Genomic DNA, 16,230 nt, shown 5'->3' with positions numbered 1-16,230 from the left:
ATTAGGGTAATTAATGTATTTTGACGGTGGATTGGATTGCAGAATGATTTCTGATGCAGGCTTCGAAATCGAAAATGGTGGCAAGACCCATGAGTGACCTTCCACGACTGAATTCGAGACCACATCGGAACTCATCCGGGTGTATTCTTATTCGTTTCGGAGAGTACGATTTTATTTTTTTTTCCTTTTTTTCCTGATTTCAGCCTTCAATGTCGGCGACAGATGCAACGAGAGCTCTACATCGGTGATTTGAAGGGGGTCGGAAAATTTGCGTTTGTTGATATTTTTGTATTGGGGATGCCCTGGAAGATTCTTGTCGCCATTAAAATAATACTCCGAGCAATTGACAGTCAACAAAGTCTGTACTCTGCAGCTGAGAAGAGTTGAAGCTTAAAAAGACTCATCGCGGGTAGCTGTATCAGTCTGAGAACGCATTTATTACAGCCGAGGAAGGCTTCATTTAAGGCAGGCAAGACTCGGGCCAGTTGTGATTCGTTGTCATCGACTGAACCATCTTACATTCTGGCCTGGCGGAGGAGATTTCAGGAAATCAGTAGCACAGAATTTTCTCTACCAGAGAGGGCTAAGCTGGCAACGAGCTCAGGCTTTCACGATCCTGAAAACGAACAGATTCGTAGAATACATTTCTGAAATTTAATTAAATGTTGATACCCAATAGTGAATGAACTATCTGCAGTAAAATTACTCAAAAAGGAATGGGGATTCAAGATTTTGGGGAAAGCAATTAAAGGCGATAGAAGGGGACCCTCTCGTTTTCATGATTCTTGCTTTGTGTTTTTTGTTTTTCCGGAAGGGCAGGGGGAAATGGTGAAAGACGGAGAGGAAAGAGAAGATAAAACGTCGCAATCTTAGTATTGTGAGGACAAAGCGCATCTGCATTATTGGTGGTGAAGATGACATCTACAGTCTCTCATCTCGTGCAAGAATTTGAATAAAATTTTGAGGAGAATTTAAGTAGTGGAGAAGACAGCAGAAAGGCATGGGTTGCTGTTCAAACGACTCACCTCCATGATTGTGTTGCAATTCAATGTAGTTGTTTGCTGGTAATCATCGAATCAAAAGGAAACTTCCTCTCTCAATCAAGATAGAGACAGAAACTGGTTATTTTTCTTTTATAAAAAACAAAACCTCACGTCTGTGTCTAATGGATAAAGACTCGCAGAGACGTCTCTAGCAGCTCTCTCGCCCGTCAATATCTCCTGTTCCCATTCCGTTTTCGAGAAATCTGAAGCTTTTTCCCCTTCACGTCATAACCCAGATTCAATCAATTACGTTTTTCTTGTTATTTTCCGGAATCGAAGAACCTAGAGAGAGTTTAAATGGACTCATTTGATGGGATCTGTTTGCATCCGCTGCGGTGGGTGGAGAGTCTTTCTCTGAAACCTTAGGAAGATGACACGGTGTTTGATTTCTTTAACTTCAGTTGTTGCAAATTATAAGGTGGAAACGAAACGAAAAGTCATTTGGTGTGAAACATACAAAACAGCTATGATAACTGTTAGATTGAACGGCTGAGATAACCATTAGACGGTTGAGATAGTCGTTTTGCATGTTTTGTACCAAATGGCTTTTTCATATCGGATCGGTCATGTTTAAGGATTGGTATTACTTCCTCAATATAAGGATTAGCCTCGTATCAATCCTAACAAACTCCCTTACATCTTCATTTATCTATCAAACTCAAACTTGGATAAACAAAGCATCCCCATCAATTAGAATTTGATTCCCCTTACCCGTCAAGTGAGGTCTATTAGAACAAAAAATGTTTAGAAAAAAAATTAATTTTAAAATTTAAATTTTTAATTTTTAATTTTGAACATCTTATTTATAATGCATTATGTGCATTAGAATGTCTATAATTTCGAGTTCAGTCATAAATTAAGACTTATTATAATAATGGGTCAAACTTCGTTATAGACAATCGTTTTCTCTTCTTTAAAAGTGACCATTCAACCAGTATAAGAAAACCAATTTTTTAGTAAAACACGATTAGCTATTACACACGATTGATTGATTAATCACTTTATACTGATCGATCGATATAAAATCATTATTTTACAAATGGGCAAAAAACGGTTAGTTTGGCTTGGGGAACTTAAAAATACCCCTACCAAACCTTTCATTGAGAAGTTAATGAGCATTTATTGGTATATTTACTTCCATTTATTTTTAATCATTTGAATATCCTTCCTAAGTGCTACTTTGAGATAGAGAAAGCCACACCTTACAAAAATACTGCACTTCTTTCTCATTCCATCTCCTTGAATTTACATTAAGTTAGAATCTCTTTCTTGTAATTCCAAGCTAATAGAAGGAAAATTGAAATCTCTTTTTTGTAATTCCAAGCTAAATAGAGTGAATATTAATGAAATTTTCCAAGCACGGGTTATTGGGCAGTGAATAACAAATAAGGTAATATCGATAATAATTAGTGTTTATTTGTAGTGTATGAATTTTTTTTCCTATTTATTTTTATTTATATTTAACGCTTAAAAAACTCAACTGAGACCCTAATCGTGTGTAACGGCTAGTCAATCAGTGTAAGACAATTGTTTGACAAGTATTACATAGGAGGAGGGGGCACAGCCCCTATCTCTCCCTCTTCTACCATTAAAGGAGCTTCACATGGCAGAGGTGAGGATTGGGGCCCTACCCCCACTAAAAGAAGAAGAGGAGAGGGAAGAGGCTCCACGACACTCCTCCCCCTCTGATTTTTCTATAGCCTAGGAGGGATACTCTATCAACCAATTTAGGGGAGGGATACCCTATCAACCAAGGGACCAGGTCTAATTGAACTGAGTCCGGTTGAACCAGGTTCAGCCCGGGTTTATAACAATCTTTTCCTTAATGGACGGGCTAATGTGTAACCACGTAGACTAGCTTCGCTGACATAAGAAATTCATCAATTTAGATGCTTCACGATACAACATCTCTTGTTCTGGTATCACGTCCCATGACCGCAAAAATCACTGCCATGAACAGTCATGATAAAAGCTTATGTCGATTAGTGAGAATATACAGCCAGGGAGCTTTCATTAAGCTCTCTGTGCTTCTTCCAGATATGCATTAAACTCCTCTCTAGCCTTCTGCAAACGTGGACTGATGCAGAAAGACGATGGAGAAGAAGGATATGACGTGGGCGGCGAAGTAGAAAACCGGACATGGCGATTGGACGCTTCATGGGACCTCCTCGAAGTGTTCTTCTTCAGGACACCCTTCCGCTCGAAAACAAAAGCAGTCGCCACCGGCGAGTTTGTTTCACTGCCACCACCCCTTATCAGTTCCAGTGGCAAATCGAAGTATAAGTTCAAGCTGTCGTCTCTTTCCCCGTCCTTTACCAAGGCCGAAGAAGCCCAGGATCCGCATTCGAACTTCTCTAGCGAAACGGTTCGGGAGATCACATCTCCTCCATACTCGCTCTCTTCTCTCCTGGGTTTCACCTGCTTCGCCTTGCTGGTGAAATTCGGCAAGAACAGGCAGAGTGCACCACACTTGAAATCGTCAGCGTTTGATCTCCTGGGGCCTGCTCCATCGCCTTGCATGTCACAGTCATCGCTCGTATTCTCTGTGGTCTTCTCCCGACCAATATGATTGTCGATATTTTTAATCACAAAATCGAATTCAACAGAGGGACGACAAGCTCTGCCCTCGCCACAGGACTTGCTTCGACGCAAGCTCTCCTGCTGGAGAAGCTTCAGACGAGAGAGAGCAACCGAATGTTGGTGAGCCAGGGAAGCGATGGGAGGAGGAGACGGAGGACTGTGGTTTCTCCATTTCTTCAAGTTCTTCATCAGCGATGAGGGCGTCCGAGGAGAGGAGGCCGCGGAACAGGGGAGACTGGCGCTTATGAACTTGGGCTTCGGGGAGGCAGAGGCAGCAGTGGCGACAGCGGGGAAGCACGAGAATGCATGTTCACTCCTGTTCGGTGGTTGGTTTAACGATATCGGGTCGATGGATATCTGCTTCTCCTTGGCTACTGCAGAGTGCATCGTGGCTGAGCTAACCACGCAATTATCTGAAACGTCTATAGTGTAGATCTCATCTTCTCCGACCAGGCTTTCGGCTCTCCGGGACATGGTGACAGAGGTGGTGTTAGCCTCAGGGTCTCGAAAGAGGAAGGGGTTGATAGAGTCACCTGGCAGAAGAAATATATAGAGCAAAACGTGTAGGGCATAACTCAAAATCATGCTTTGCATGTTCTTATGACATGGGTATTTCACATCTGCTAGCGAGTATTAAGAATATTGAATTGTCACGTCTCCCCGTTTACCTTCGAAGGGCAGTCTTTATCGTATAAGATGTGTGACTAAGTGTGTCGGCCCATTCATGCGCACATAAATTAATATTTGACTATCAATTGTTTTTCAAGGATGCTCTTGCAGGCCATACATTGGACTGTATAGACCACTGGAACAGCTTGGCACGCCGCCACGGGCTCTCTGACTTGAACTGAAAATAGAGCAGAATAATGAAATGATTTTGCTTATCTCATTTGTTTTACAAGGATGATTCCTGCCTTGATGAAGTGTCACAAACCCATAATAATGAATGAAGTTGTTTCACCTTTAGTATAGAAATAAAGCTCGAGGACGGCAAAGGATCCTGTAATCATAGAACAAATTGGTAGATGTACATGCAAGAATGAATGAGAATTACAAGTGACAAAGCTGTGACCAGATAGAGCGTTCCATATCTCTGCATAGGAGGAACTTCCATGTAATAATGGGCTGCATCATTGTCGTCAATCTCAGCAGTAGTATCCTAGTCAAGATTAAGTCTCCTTGCAGCCTCTGCAGGATCAATTCCAGTGTCTGTGACTCTTGCATACAGAGATTTGGTCGGTTTCTTTTTTGATGCTTCAACCTGTTTAACAAAATGATACCATCAACCAAAGAGCCCTCCTAAACCATTTCCATCTTTGATTTACTCCTTTTGCCAATTATTATCTATCCTTGTCATATACATCTGGATTAAATAAAGGCATAATTATATAAATATGTATCAAAAGTATCAGTGGCAAGGTTCACTGAACATGGAGTCAATAACTTGTTGGAACCTGAAAATCAAATTCATGTCACTCTCCACTGGCTACTGAATTAGGCAAGATGCAACTCATTTCAGTTTGCACCTAAAAGATCTTGATTTAAAAAAAAAAAATAGACAAAAAAGAGAACATGGATTGGGTAGTGCACAGTATGGTGCAAAATATAAATAAGAGACCTTTTTGTTTCAGTATGGTGTAAAATATAAAGAAACAAGAGACGGTACCTTTTTTTTCTTTTGTTGCATTAAATTTTTTTTTCCTTTTTTTTTTCCTGAAAAGCAAACTTTTTTCTATTGTATTCAAGATATGGAATATAAAAAAAAAAAATACAAGAAGCACTTAGAATTCTCCATATCGGCCCTACTATGACACTATCACATTCTGCTAGCATATCTTACTCAAAAGTTAGTTGAGCATGCAGAAGAAGTTTGAAAAACGCAGGGAAACTGTTGTTTTCTGAAACTCTTAAAAAGGAATGGAGTTTAGTTGCAAGTATTAGAAGCTCTCAAGTGAGAAGAAGACCCTGACTCCTGGATCTCCCAGCATGTTTTCTTTTATGATGGTGCATATGTCAGGCCCTAGTAACAATAATTCCCTTGGAAATAAAAATAAATTAAGAGTTTTAGAGAGATTAATAGGAAATGAGGCCTCCAAAGGACAGGTTTAGGAGTTTTCAGAAGAAAAAAAAAAAAGACAGGCTTAGGATAAATCGTCTACAATTTGGAATAGTGAAAGGAAGAAAGAAATTTTTAAGAGACATTTTATACAGATGAATTTTATAGATTAGGAACCATATTATCCATGTTTTGCAGTGGTCATAAGAAGACAAAAAGGGAGTTTTAGGAGCTTATCAGCGATTTCTAGATCATTTATGGGATTTCTGTTTTGAACATTTTCTTTTTCAAAAAAATTAAAAAAATTGTAACACAGGATAGAAAGACAAGAAAGAAGAAAGCTTTAGGATTGAGCAGCAGCTGTATCGGTGTAAACCACTCAAATCCATGGACTATACCCCATTCAGATGTTCGTGGATGTTACGACTGCATCCCAAAACGAAATCCCACTCATGCAAATCCAAGACATATGACCTGATACAGTATACACTTGCAATTTGTTGAACCATGAACTGTGGTCATGGAATTACCAAAGTTCCACCACAAAGAGAACCTGCATGTCAGTTCCAGTTGACTTAGCCATTCAGGAAGAATTGGAAGGTGACTGTCAATAACAGGAGCTGAGCCTTGATAAAGGAGATATTTTACATTTCATGCCACAGATATCTCCTCCAAATTTCTACCAATTTTTTCCTCAGTGGAATTCAATTTCATTAGCAAACTTTTTACACATCCCTCCATACTCATAATGGTAATACCAATCACAATTCTCGCACACTTGGAACAATGACCTATTTTAATTTCTTGAATACCATTCCATAGGACTTGGCACTATAATCCTTTTACTCAGATTCAAGTACAATCATTTCAATGTTCACTGTCATATAAGTATCTATTTAGTTTAGTTTTTTTTAAACACAGCAGAAAATATTATAATAGAGAAGCTCAGCTTTATCTGACCAGGTAGACTGAGTGAAGTGGAATAGAACTAGGCAGATAAGTTTAGATATTTCAAGACAAGGCCTAGAACGCTACAATCAACTATTGTGTTTGTAGCTAGACACTTAAAGAAAAATTAGTTTATCATCACTTTGGAGGACTAACTTTGAACAGGAAATGCATGTGATGCTAAACCTAATCAGCAAAAAATCAACCTTCAAATAGCAGAGTTTTTCATAACGGCACTCAGAAAAGGAAAGAAGAAAGTGATAATACCTCAAGATTGGGCCAAGCACTCATTTCCTCAGCTAGCAATCTAAGAGCAACACGATTTTCAGGAATTCTGCCTCCATGAACCTACAAATGCACAGCAATATAGTAAGTATTGCTGACAGATGATATGGAAATATTCTGAGGAACTTTGAAATACCTATCTGCTCAGATAGTCAACGTCTTTTTGTGAAAAGGCAAAAACATAGTCATTTTTTAACAGTAGCATGTGAACAAGAAATTAAAAAAAAGGTAGGTATAGAGATCTTTCACTGTTGCACATTATTCCTGTCTCAAGGCCATTTCATTTTCTTCTTTTTCCCTACATCTACTAATATAGAACTAAGCAGCCACAGATGTCCTTCCCACTCACTTTATTGTGTTTGTCAGTCCACAGCCATTCACCTAATGCTATAACGCCTTATGACATTTTAGCCCCTACTATAGCTTACGGTAATTATATTGGCAAGAAAAAGTTCTCGTTAGAATAAAGCCTTGCCCTAGCTCAAGTATTCACTATAAAGTAGCTCTTTCATGGTCCCAACTACAGTTTTTGCATTTTTTACTGGCTTTCAAAAACAACAACAACAAAATTCAGAGTCAATTGCTTAAAACAATTGGCAACTGAATCTGAGATTGTTGTTTTTTAATTAAGAACAGTTCACAATGATGGAGAAGCAGGAAAAATAGCAGAATTACTCAAGTAATAGGAAGTAAAGTAACCCAGAATGAGGGTAATGATGAATTAATCTGGAACTTACCAGCCCCAGGTCAGTTCTCTACCTTTTCAAAATACAATCATATTCTTGCTGCCCCTACCAAATGAAACATTCCCCCTCAACTGGAAGATAATCAGCCCTCCTAAGGTTTTATACTTACTACTGATAACAACTTGTAGAAAAATCATTGCAAAGAACTTCATAAAAAGGGGTTCCCGGTAGTTTAACTTCTTATGCAACTTTTGTGGTTTCATAGAATAACCTGTAGATCATCCATTATCGCACTGCTCAGTTTCATTTGCAGGCTGAAGTGTGGTCTTCAACAAATTTGGGATCAATTTGAGTGATCTAAAATCATTTCCAGAGTTCATAGCTTAGTGTGACAATTGAAATCTTCCCAAAACAAGCAGGACACTTTGGAAAGCAGTATTTGCAGTAGTTCCATTGTTGCTTTGAAAAGAAAGAAATAAAAGGATTTTCAACAAAGTATCGTGCACAATAGGAACCTGCATTGAGAGCATATTTCAGACAATTCTCATCTGAGCAAATACTTGTAAAGGTGTAAAAATCAAGATTTGGGTGAAAGAAAAGGAGAAAATTGAGAGAAAAAAAAAGGAGAAAGGAGAAGAAGAAATTTCTGAAGTGCATAAAAGGCTTTGTTGGGAACTGTGCACGAATTCCCAGACTTTATAGGTGTTTTGAATCACAAATTATAAAAATGCCCCTATACACTAAATGAACTTTAATGTCCTTATATCTCCCTAACTACACATACTATGTACATGAAAATTTAATCACTGATAATATTTAACATGCAGAACAATATTACATAAAGAAAATTAACCATTGAAGCGGTAAAATTACCAAAATACCCCTGGATGTATTTTCTAACAAAAGGCTTACCACCCCAGGATCTCTTTGTTATCCTCAAACAGTAGAGATTGGTTGCAACGTTAATACTCAACCTCAACCATGGATTTCTAGCTAGGTTGTCCCCCTCCTCATGGCCATCTTAAACTAAACTTTGATAACAGTTCAATTGGAAATCCAGGGCTGGCAAGAAATGAAGGAGTCAATAGAAATCATGAGAAAGAAGTTATACTATCCATCTCAAGCTCAATTGGGATATGTGACTTAGCAATACTGCAAGGTGTCAAGAACCATAGTCAGAATTTCCCAGCTCCATTAACAATCAAACAAGACTATGCAATTGTAATCAACTGGATGATGAAATCTCCCCCTCTCCATGGAAATTTATGTGCATAAGAGATTAAGGATTTATGTTGTTCACTTAATGTACCATGGCTGCTCACTTTTAGGGCTGCTGATAATATGTCTGGTGTCTTGGCCAAGGAAGGAGTTTCTCTCCAGTCACTGGTGGTCAGAAACATCCTCCTTCTTTTAGAAAATCTGAGAGAGTAGTGATTGCACTTCACTGGAACTCAGGGAAATAAGTAATCATTTCAAAGCATATACATGTCTTTCTTAAATCTATCAAATGTCCATATGCCGCCAGAATTACCCTTCATATAGAGGATTTGTAGAGGCATTTGAATTTATAAGAAGCGGATTGGAGATTTTGACATAAGTACTTCAATAGAATTTTGAACAAAAGAAAGAAAAAGTACTTCTTTCACATGCTTCAGTTTCTCTGCCTTGAAAGAGCATACCCTACAGAGCATCTTTATCAAGAAGTCCATTCCAGACATATGGACCAAATTTGCCCATGGTACCACATAAGGCAAAGAAGCAAGGATAAAACAATAGAAGCTGAATGCATCCAATGCTGCATAAAAGAGCAATATGGTTCTATAATGTTGACTGATCAGCATCAAAGGATTCTTGTGCAAAAAGTCAAGCACAAATGCCCCATTTAAGTGGTTAGCCAAGACATTAAAGCAAACCAGTGCATAGGCATCCATAACGTCTACTGAAAGAGTTGGTCTCAGCAAATGAACAATCAAACAATAGATACACAGAGAAAATGTCGATACCATACAAAATGCCAGCATAGTAAAGAGGGTTTAAAGTTACTTCTGTAATTATTTTCAGTTGAAGTAGACTCAGGTTCACTCAAAGAGAAATTTCCATTCAGTGAAATGGGACACCACTTGTCCTCGACATCAAAGAGGATCACGAAGACAACAATTCATGAAAGGTCATGTCATATAAAGCATGGTAGGCATCCTAATTAATTTAACTCAACAAGAAAACCAACTTAAAAATCAATGCAAAAGAGAAAAAATAGAATTCACCATCAACTTTTTTTGACAACAAAAAAAAAAAAAAAAAACAAGGTTTCCAAGACAAACAGAAATAGAAATTAGAGTAAACCATTTAAAGTCGATACGGTGTAAGACCAGAGTTATGCATCATACAAAGAAGAAGCACCTACATCTTCCAACGCAGTAGCTAATTCGTCTCTTGTCACTTCCTGAACATCTTCTAGTCCAAGCAACTTTTTGCGCTCGGCTTCTCTTACATCCTCAATCATGATAGTTAACTTAACCTGGCATTAGAAAGCATAATCACGATATAAAACCCAGCGGAGCACATAAATCCAGTTAGAAAGAATAACGCAAAAGAATCCTCGAGTTGGCATTCCAATTTCAACTGAAAGGATTCCATCACATTCATCAGAATGTTCCTGTTGCGAGAAGGACTAAAAGAAAGTTCAACTCTGATGACTGGAAGTACCTCTCCGAAGAGCATATCTCTGTTGTTTCTTAGAAGCTCCAAAACCTATACAAAGCATGGAAGCAGCAATAGTCACCTCTTGAACACCAATTGACTTTATCAAGAAAAAGGCACAAAAGAGTAAAGCACACACTCTTTTGATTTGTCGAATGTATTCGAGGTCCTCCAGAGAAGCATTTTGCAGGCTATCAGCGGCGTCGGAGATTTCCGCTTGAGTCTCTCCCTTGGCGGCGGGAACGCGGCGGGCCCCGCGGCTACAGCTGAGGGAGATGGAAGAGCGGCGAGAGAACGAAAGAGACGGATAAGGAGAAGTTTTCACGGGAGAGAAATGTCGATGGTGATGAATAATTGGGGCTAAGTTTTCGAACGACGAAACCGGTAGATGCAGCTGTAACGCCATAGACGAGAAAGACCGGAAGAACCAGAGATTCTGGTCTGGTCATAACGAATCTGCTGCAGTTAAACGAGCGCGAGCAGATGGATAGGGTACTCAGGAACCCAAGCTGTAGTTTTACACGTGGCAACAGCTGGAGGCAGCCAGCTAAGCAGACATGCCTCAAAAGGATCCTTTTGTCATTGTCTCAATTTTTTGTTTTTTTTTTTTTCTTCCCAAAATCACCTTGTAACCTATTAACTTTTTTTCTCATTTTCAATGAAAGAGTGTTTCCTGCTTAATACTTCCCTTCACATAGTTGGGTATAAACCCTCTAATGGTGCAAACAAACTCATTTATGGAACCCATAACAAGCAGATAATTTGAGAAGAACAAATTGGGTCTAACCTTCACACACACAACCTGTTGGGTTGAATTCGGTTTTGTCCCAAAATGATTAGTAATTTAGGAAGCTTATTGCTCGACATTATAATTTGTTAACTTTTCTTCTCATTTTCAATGAGGGAATTTTTCCTACTTAACACTACCCCTCAGAGACGTGAGTAGGGCAAACAGACTCATTCGTAGAACCCATAACAAGCAGATAACTTGGGAAGAATAAACTAGGTTTTACCTTCACACACGCAACTTGTTGAGTTGAATTCGGTTTTATCCCAAAATGACTAGCAACTTAGAAAGCTTATTGTTCAACATTATAACTCGTTAACTTTTCTTCTCAGTTTTCATTGTGGGGTTTTTTTTTTTTCCACTCATTAATATTATTGAATTCTTCTGCTACAAAAAAAACCCTAATAACATGTAAGCAATTCCAAATGTCACAAATTTTAACTCAGGTTTTAGACTGAGTGGGAAGTGAATCCAGCTAACTCGCGAGTCGCGAATCATACTCGGCGAGTCGGAAACCCTATGCAAACGAAAAACGTGAAAACCGAAAGCCGCCGACGCATCAAATCGGGAATTAAATAATTAAACTGATAAGTGGATCATTTTAAAAGCCAACGAGGGTAGATCTCCTTACGAATAATTATATTTGAGTCGGTCTGAGATTTCTGCGTGTTCTCACTCGCCGCTTCTCACTCACGCGTCCGCATCGTCTCCGTTCAGATCCGAACAGAAAATGGCGTCATCGACGAGGGTTGATCTCGACGGAAACCCGATACATCCCATATCCATATGCATGATTGGCGCCGGAGGCTTCATTGGATCCCATCTGTGTGAGAAGATCCTCTCTGAGACTCAGCACAAGATCCTCGCTGTCGATGTGTATAATGACAAGATTAAGCATCTTTTGGAGCCCGCCGGTCTTCCCTGGGCCGATCGAATCCAGTTCCACCGTATCAACATCAAGCATGACTCCCGCCTTGAAGGACTTATCAAAATGGCAGATCTGGTATGGTTTTGCTGCGTTTCCTGCTCAGACTTTGCAAGTTAAGAAATGCTGTTTTGTTTTTTATCAACTGTGTTTTTGTTGTCATTAATGATGGATCTCGTCTTATTTCGTAGACCATTAATTTGGCGGCTATCTGCACCCCTGCGGATTACAACACCCGTCCTCTCGACACCATTTACAGCAATTTTATAGATGCACTGCCTGTGGTGAGGTTTCTGGACAATTTTTTTTTTTTTTCTGGAGATTTGCTTCTTTCTTTGATTTATCCGTCGTCCTAATAGCATTCCTTTTTCCAGGTGAAGTATTGTTCGGAAAACGGCAAGCGCCTCATTCACTTCTCTACTTGTGAAGTCTATGGAAAGACGATCGGGTGCTTTCTCCCCAAGGACAATCCTCTGCGGCAGGTAACACTTGCTTCTTCCTTCTCTTCAATTTTTGCTTCAGTTCTTTTCTGTCAACTTGTCCTGCAATTGTCGGCTGTTCCATGTTTGCTTTATCATGCCACTTTATCTTAATGATAGTTCACCTGTGGTTTCATCGTTTACCATCTTAATGATTGTATTGTAGAGGACACTTCACTTGTTGTTAAAGCTTGAACTTTAGTTGATTAGGTTTTCCTCTTTTATGCAAAATTACTGGAAGAGGATATATTAAATATAAATAGTGTTTATCAGCGAGATATGCTACAGATATAGTGTCAGTCTCTACATTGGTTGGTTAAGTCTTACATATTCTTCTTCTGGTTTGGAGTCGCAAGTGCACCCAAGACCTAACACATCTGCCAGTGTTTGCTGGTCTTCTTATTTACACTAATATCTCCTTGGCATGATTTGAGAGACTTATTTTTCTTTCTGAATTGGAGAAACCATAAGTTGGTTTTGGGAGTCTTCTTCATTGTTTGAAAATGAAATAAAATAAGAATTTTAAGAATTCTGCATTTATAACATCAATCATTTCACCTTTGTTCAGAATTGTGTGTGAATTTTGATAAACCTTCAATAAGTGATACTATTTGTTTTGTTTGTTGCAACAAGAATGAGGAAAGCAATCTTAGTAATCTTTTTTATGTACATTGGCTTTTACATTTATGAGTTTTTCTAGGAGAGCAATCTCAATAATCTTCTTTATGTCCATTAGCTTTTACATATAAGAGTTTTTCTCATGGCACGTTTAACTATCTTTGTAATTTATTTGGGGCCACTGTTCCTTGACTTGTCAGATATAAGAGAAATTTATGTCAACAATTCTCTGTCAATCTATTACTGAGCTATGAGTGGTTGTCACAATTAAAACTTCTCGAGTACTATGGTTGTAGTTGTCATAGTTAATACTTCTGGAGTACTTTGGTTGACACTTTGGTAGATGAGAAAATTGGTTTGACTATTGAAAGAATTGAATAGGCATTAGGGATTAATCATCTATCCTTAGCTACTTATATATAGACATATTTGGCTTGTATTAAACACTCAAATAAATTATAATTTTGAATTGTAAATAGAATGTCAACTCTGTTTGCCTACACAAAACAAGATTTGCTTGATATTAGGTCCTATAAATACTTATGTCAAAGTTCACTGTTTTTAATGCGTCGGTGGCACTGTAGCTAGTTGCTTTTTGAAGGACAGGTAACATGGGTAAATGCTTATAATTGTAGCTTGGTGGTTGAGGTCTCCATCATCTATATTCAGTGATTAATGATGTTGAACAGATCCAATATCATTTAGCTTGCTTTTTCTACAGACTCCTCACATGATCTTGTATGTGTAAGTGAATTATGTTATTCTGAGTCAAGGTTTTGGGCCATTTGTCTCAATGGTCATATAGGAGGATTCTGGTGTGGGGTCTTTGGTTCATGTCTCATCAGGGGTTAAGGGGTGTGTGTGCATGCATATTCAACATTCAAAAAGAATTATGATTTGAGGTTTATACTCTGGATTTTCTGGTTTTCTTCTCTTTATATATATTCTCTGGTATTAGTTACTCTGCTTGAAGATAAAAAAGAAAATAAAAAGTCAATGCTGCTTTTCAGTTGATTTAAAATAGAGGTCTCTCTTACATTTTGTGTATCACAATCTGTTGTGCTTTTACTTCTATCTGTTCTTATTGTTTCAAAATAATCCATAAAAAGTCAAATAGGTTCCACCATTCTCCTAAGACTGATTTGAAGATTTATTCTTCTGACAGGATCCATCTTTTTTCGTTCTCAAAGAAGATGTTTCCCCCTGCATTTTTGGTCCGATAGAGAAGCAAAGGTGGTCATATGCATGTGCAAAGCAACTTGTTGAAAGGCTAATTTATGGTAGGTGGGTTACGATTGACCTTACGTTTTAGTGTATAATTTTGTTGATATCCTTCTTCTGACATGTCCATACTATTGCTGGAAACCATTTAGCTGAGGGTGCAGAGAATGGTCTTGAATTCACCATTGTGAGACCTTTCAACTGGATTGGACCTAGGATGGATTTCATCCCTGGTATAGATGGTCCAAGTGAAGGTGTACCTCGAGTTTTGGCATGCTTCAGTAATGTAAGGACTTCAAGCTTCAAAACTGTAGTTTTTGAGGGTTAATTACCACTTCTTCTGTCTAAAATTTTTTCTTTCTGCAGAATCTCCTCCGCAGTGAGCCTCTCAAGCTTGTGGATGGTGGACAATCCCAAAGAACCTTTGTATACATCAAAGATGCCATTGAAGCTGTATTATTGATGATTGTAAGTGACAAGCAAAAACTAAAAGTGCTATTTAGCTTCAGAACTTACAATGCTGCTATTTAGCTTCAGAACTTACAATGCTGCAAGACTCACCATGAATGATCTTCTTTAGGAAAACCCAACCAGGGCTAATGGTCAAATTTTCAATGTGGGCAATCCAAACAATGAAGTTACAGTGAAGCAACTAGCCGAAATTATGACACAGGTCAGTGAGGGAACTTTGATTGAATCAAGTTTAAGTTTGCATATTTTGTTTGATTCCTATTGGTGTGCTGTGTTGCTTCCCAGGTGTACTCAAAAGTGAGTGGTGAGCCATCATTGGAGGTACCCACAATTGATGTAAGCTCCAAGGAGTTTTATGGTGAAGGGTATGATGACAGTGATAAGCGAATTCCTGACATGACAATCATCAACAAACAGCTTGGTATGGTTATTCGCTTTCCTATCTGTCCTGTGTCTTGATCGTTGGTCCTTCAAGATAAAGAACCTGATGTTTAGAATTGAACGTTTGGATATTAGAGAAACTGGAGGATGCATGCAAGAATAATTTCTGTTTTGTAACTTTGTTGAGCTATCAAGAAAAGAATTTTGTTTGTTCACTCTGAATTTCTCATTAGCAGGCTGGAACCCAAAAACATCACTTTGGGATCTGCTCGAATCCACATTGACTTACCAGCACCGGACATACGCAGAGGCTATCAAGCAGGCCACTGCAAGACCAGTGCCATCCAGTTAAGTCGGTCTGCTCTCTTGGTAAAGAGTGCAGTTTTAGAGACGCAAGGATCATAACAAGGAAGGCCCTGTTCATTCGTTTCTTTTCCAGAAGAAAAATGCTTCAGTCATCTTATTTGCTGTTGGTATTATTTTAGTGGCATCGTAGATGTTGCAGTGGGAATGCACCTATATTCTACATATTATAATTTAAATGTAAGCGTCTGTCATGTTTACTGGAGCTGCAGACAGGAAAAAAAGGCGGATTGACGTCTTAGTTCATGTATCCTCGATTTATTGTAATTCCTCCGCGTTCACCCCATCTTTACTATCTATCAATAGGTGTAATTATGTTCCAAGTTGAACCATAATTTATTTATTCAACTTATCATGGAATTACTGCGCCCCATCTGCTCTTTAGCTGACTTCATCATATCATAGGAGAAACTGCAAGATTGTTTCCATCTGCTGAGATAGATAACTGATTGGTTCGCAAGATCTATTTTATTTGTCAAGGATCATTTTTAATGTAGCTATTTCATATGCCTGAATACGCCGGGAGAACGGCAGAGCCTCCCACCCTCTGTTTTTTTTTAAAAAAAATTATTTAACCATGTTATAGAATTATAGCACTGAAGGAATGAGTTACAAAAATGGAAAAACATATGAAATAGATTAAAATGTTTATTTATGTTGCAATAGAATCTTTCTTTGTGATTTCTA

The 16,230-nt window shown here is 38.5% G+C and overlaps 3 protein-coding genes across 3 annotated transcripts; 1 reads left to right on the top strand and 2 right to left on the bottom strand.

Annotated features, from left to right (window-relative positions):
* Positions 1-3,020: 3,020 nt before the first annotated feature.
* LOC137951082 (uncharacterized) lies at positions 3,021-3,884 on the bottom strand. The gene has a single exon (XM_068797654.1). It carries the CDS (start codon positions 3,810-3,812, stop codon positions 3,057-3,059), a length of 756 nt encoding a protein of 251 aa, XP_068653755.1. The 5' UTR covers positions 3,813-3,884; the 3' UTR covers positions 3,021-3,056.
* Positions 3,885-4,514: 630 nt separating this feature from the next.
* LOC137952280 (protein CHLOROPLAST ENHANCING STRESS TOLERANCE, chloroplastic-like) lies at positions 4,515-10,732 on the bottom strand. The gene is made up of 5 exons (XM_068799398.1): positions 10,438-10,732; positions 10,305-10,349; positions 10,003-10,116; positions 6,895-6,975; positions 4,515-4,884 (listed from the first exon to the last, which is right to left on the bottom strand). The coding sequence occupies exons 1-5, from the start codon at positions 10,702-10,704 to the stop codon at positions 4,783-4,785; spliced, it is 609 nt and encodes a 202-aa protein (XP_068655499.1). The 5' UTR covers positions 10,705-10,732; the 3' UTR covers positions 4,515-4,782.
* Positions 10,733-11,711: 979 nt separating this feature from the next.
* On the top strand, positions 11,712-15,914 carry LOC137951670 (UDP-D-apiose/UDP-D-xylose synthase 2-like). Its single transcript, XM_068798497.1, has 9 exons — positions 11,712-12,088; positions 12,202-12,294; positions 12,385-12,492; positions 14,273-14,387; positions 14,481-14,614; positions 14,695-14,796; positions 14,909-15,001; positions 15,085-15,220; positions 15,417-15,914. Exons 1-9 carry the CDS (start codon positions 11,816-11,818, stop codon positions 15,530-15,532), a joined length of 1,170 nt encoding a protein of 389 aa, XP_068654598.1. The 5' UTR covers positions 11,712-11,815; the 3' UTR covers positions 15,533-15,914.
* The last annotated feature ends 316 nt before the right edge of the window (positions 15,915-16,230 follow it).

The sequence above is a fragment of the Aristolochia californica genome, unplaced genomic scaffold (genome assembly GCF_029961685.1).
Source record: "Aristolochia californica isolate CCGP_79_NKW_82.1479 unplaced genomic scaffold, dmAriCali1.0.hap1 SCAF_15, whole genome shotgun sequence".
Classification (NCBI taxonomy): Eukaryota; Viridiplantae; Streptophyta; class Magnoliopsida; order Piperales; family Aristolochiaceae; genus Aristolochia; species Aristolochia californica.
Note: the sequence above shows the minus strand (reverse complement) of the source record. Positions and strands in the feature narration are given on the sequence as shown.

What these genes read in the sequence shown, in the direction of transcription:
- LOC137951082 (XM_068797654.1), bottom strand. Translation starts at nt 3,812, where the DNA reads ATGAAGAACTTGAAGAAATGGAGAAACCACAGTCCTCCGTCTCCTCCT.
- LOC137952280 (XM_068799398.1), bottom strand. Translation starts at nt 10,704, where the DNA reads ATGGCGTTACAGCTGCATCTACCGGTTTCGTCGTTCGAAAACTTAGCC. An exon ending in ACATTCGACAAATCAAAAGA is followed by an intron (nt 10,350 to 10,437) that starts GTGTGTGCTTTA and finishes TGCTTTGTATAG; the next exon opens with GTTTTGGAGCTTCTAAGAAA. An exon ending in GAGATATGCTCTTCGGAGAG is followed by an intron (nt 10,117 to 10,304) that starts GTACTTCCAGTC and finishes TTCTAATGCCAG; the next exon opens with GTTAAGTTAACTATCATGAT.
- LOC137951670 (XM_068798497.1), top strand. Translation starts at nt 11,816, where the DNA reads ATGGCGTCATCGACGAGGGTTGATCTCGACGGAAACCCGATACATCCC. An exon ending in TTATCAAAATGGCAGATCTG is followed by an intron (nt 12,089 to 12,201) that starts GTATGGTTTTGC and finishes CTTATTTCGTAG; the next exon opens with ACCATTAATTTGGCGGCTAT. An exon ending in AAGCTGTATTATTGATGATT is followed by an intron (nt 14,797 to 14,908) that starts GTAAGTGACAAG and finishes GATCTTCTTTAG; the next exon opens with GAAAACCCAACCAGGGCTAA.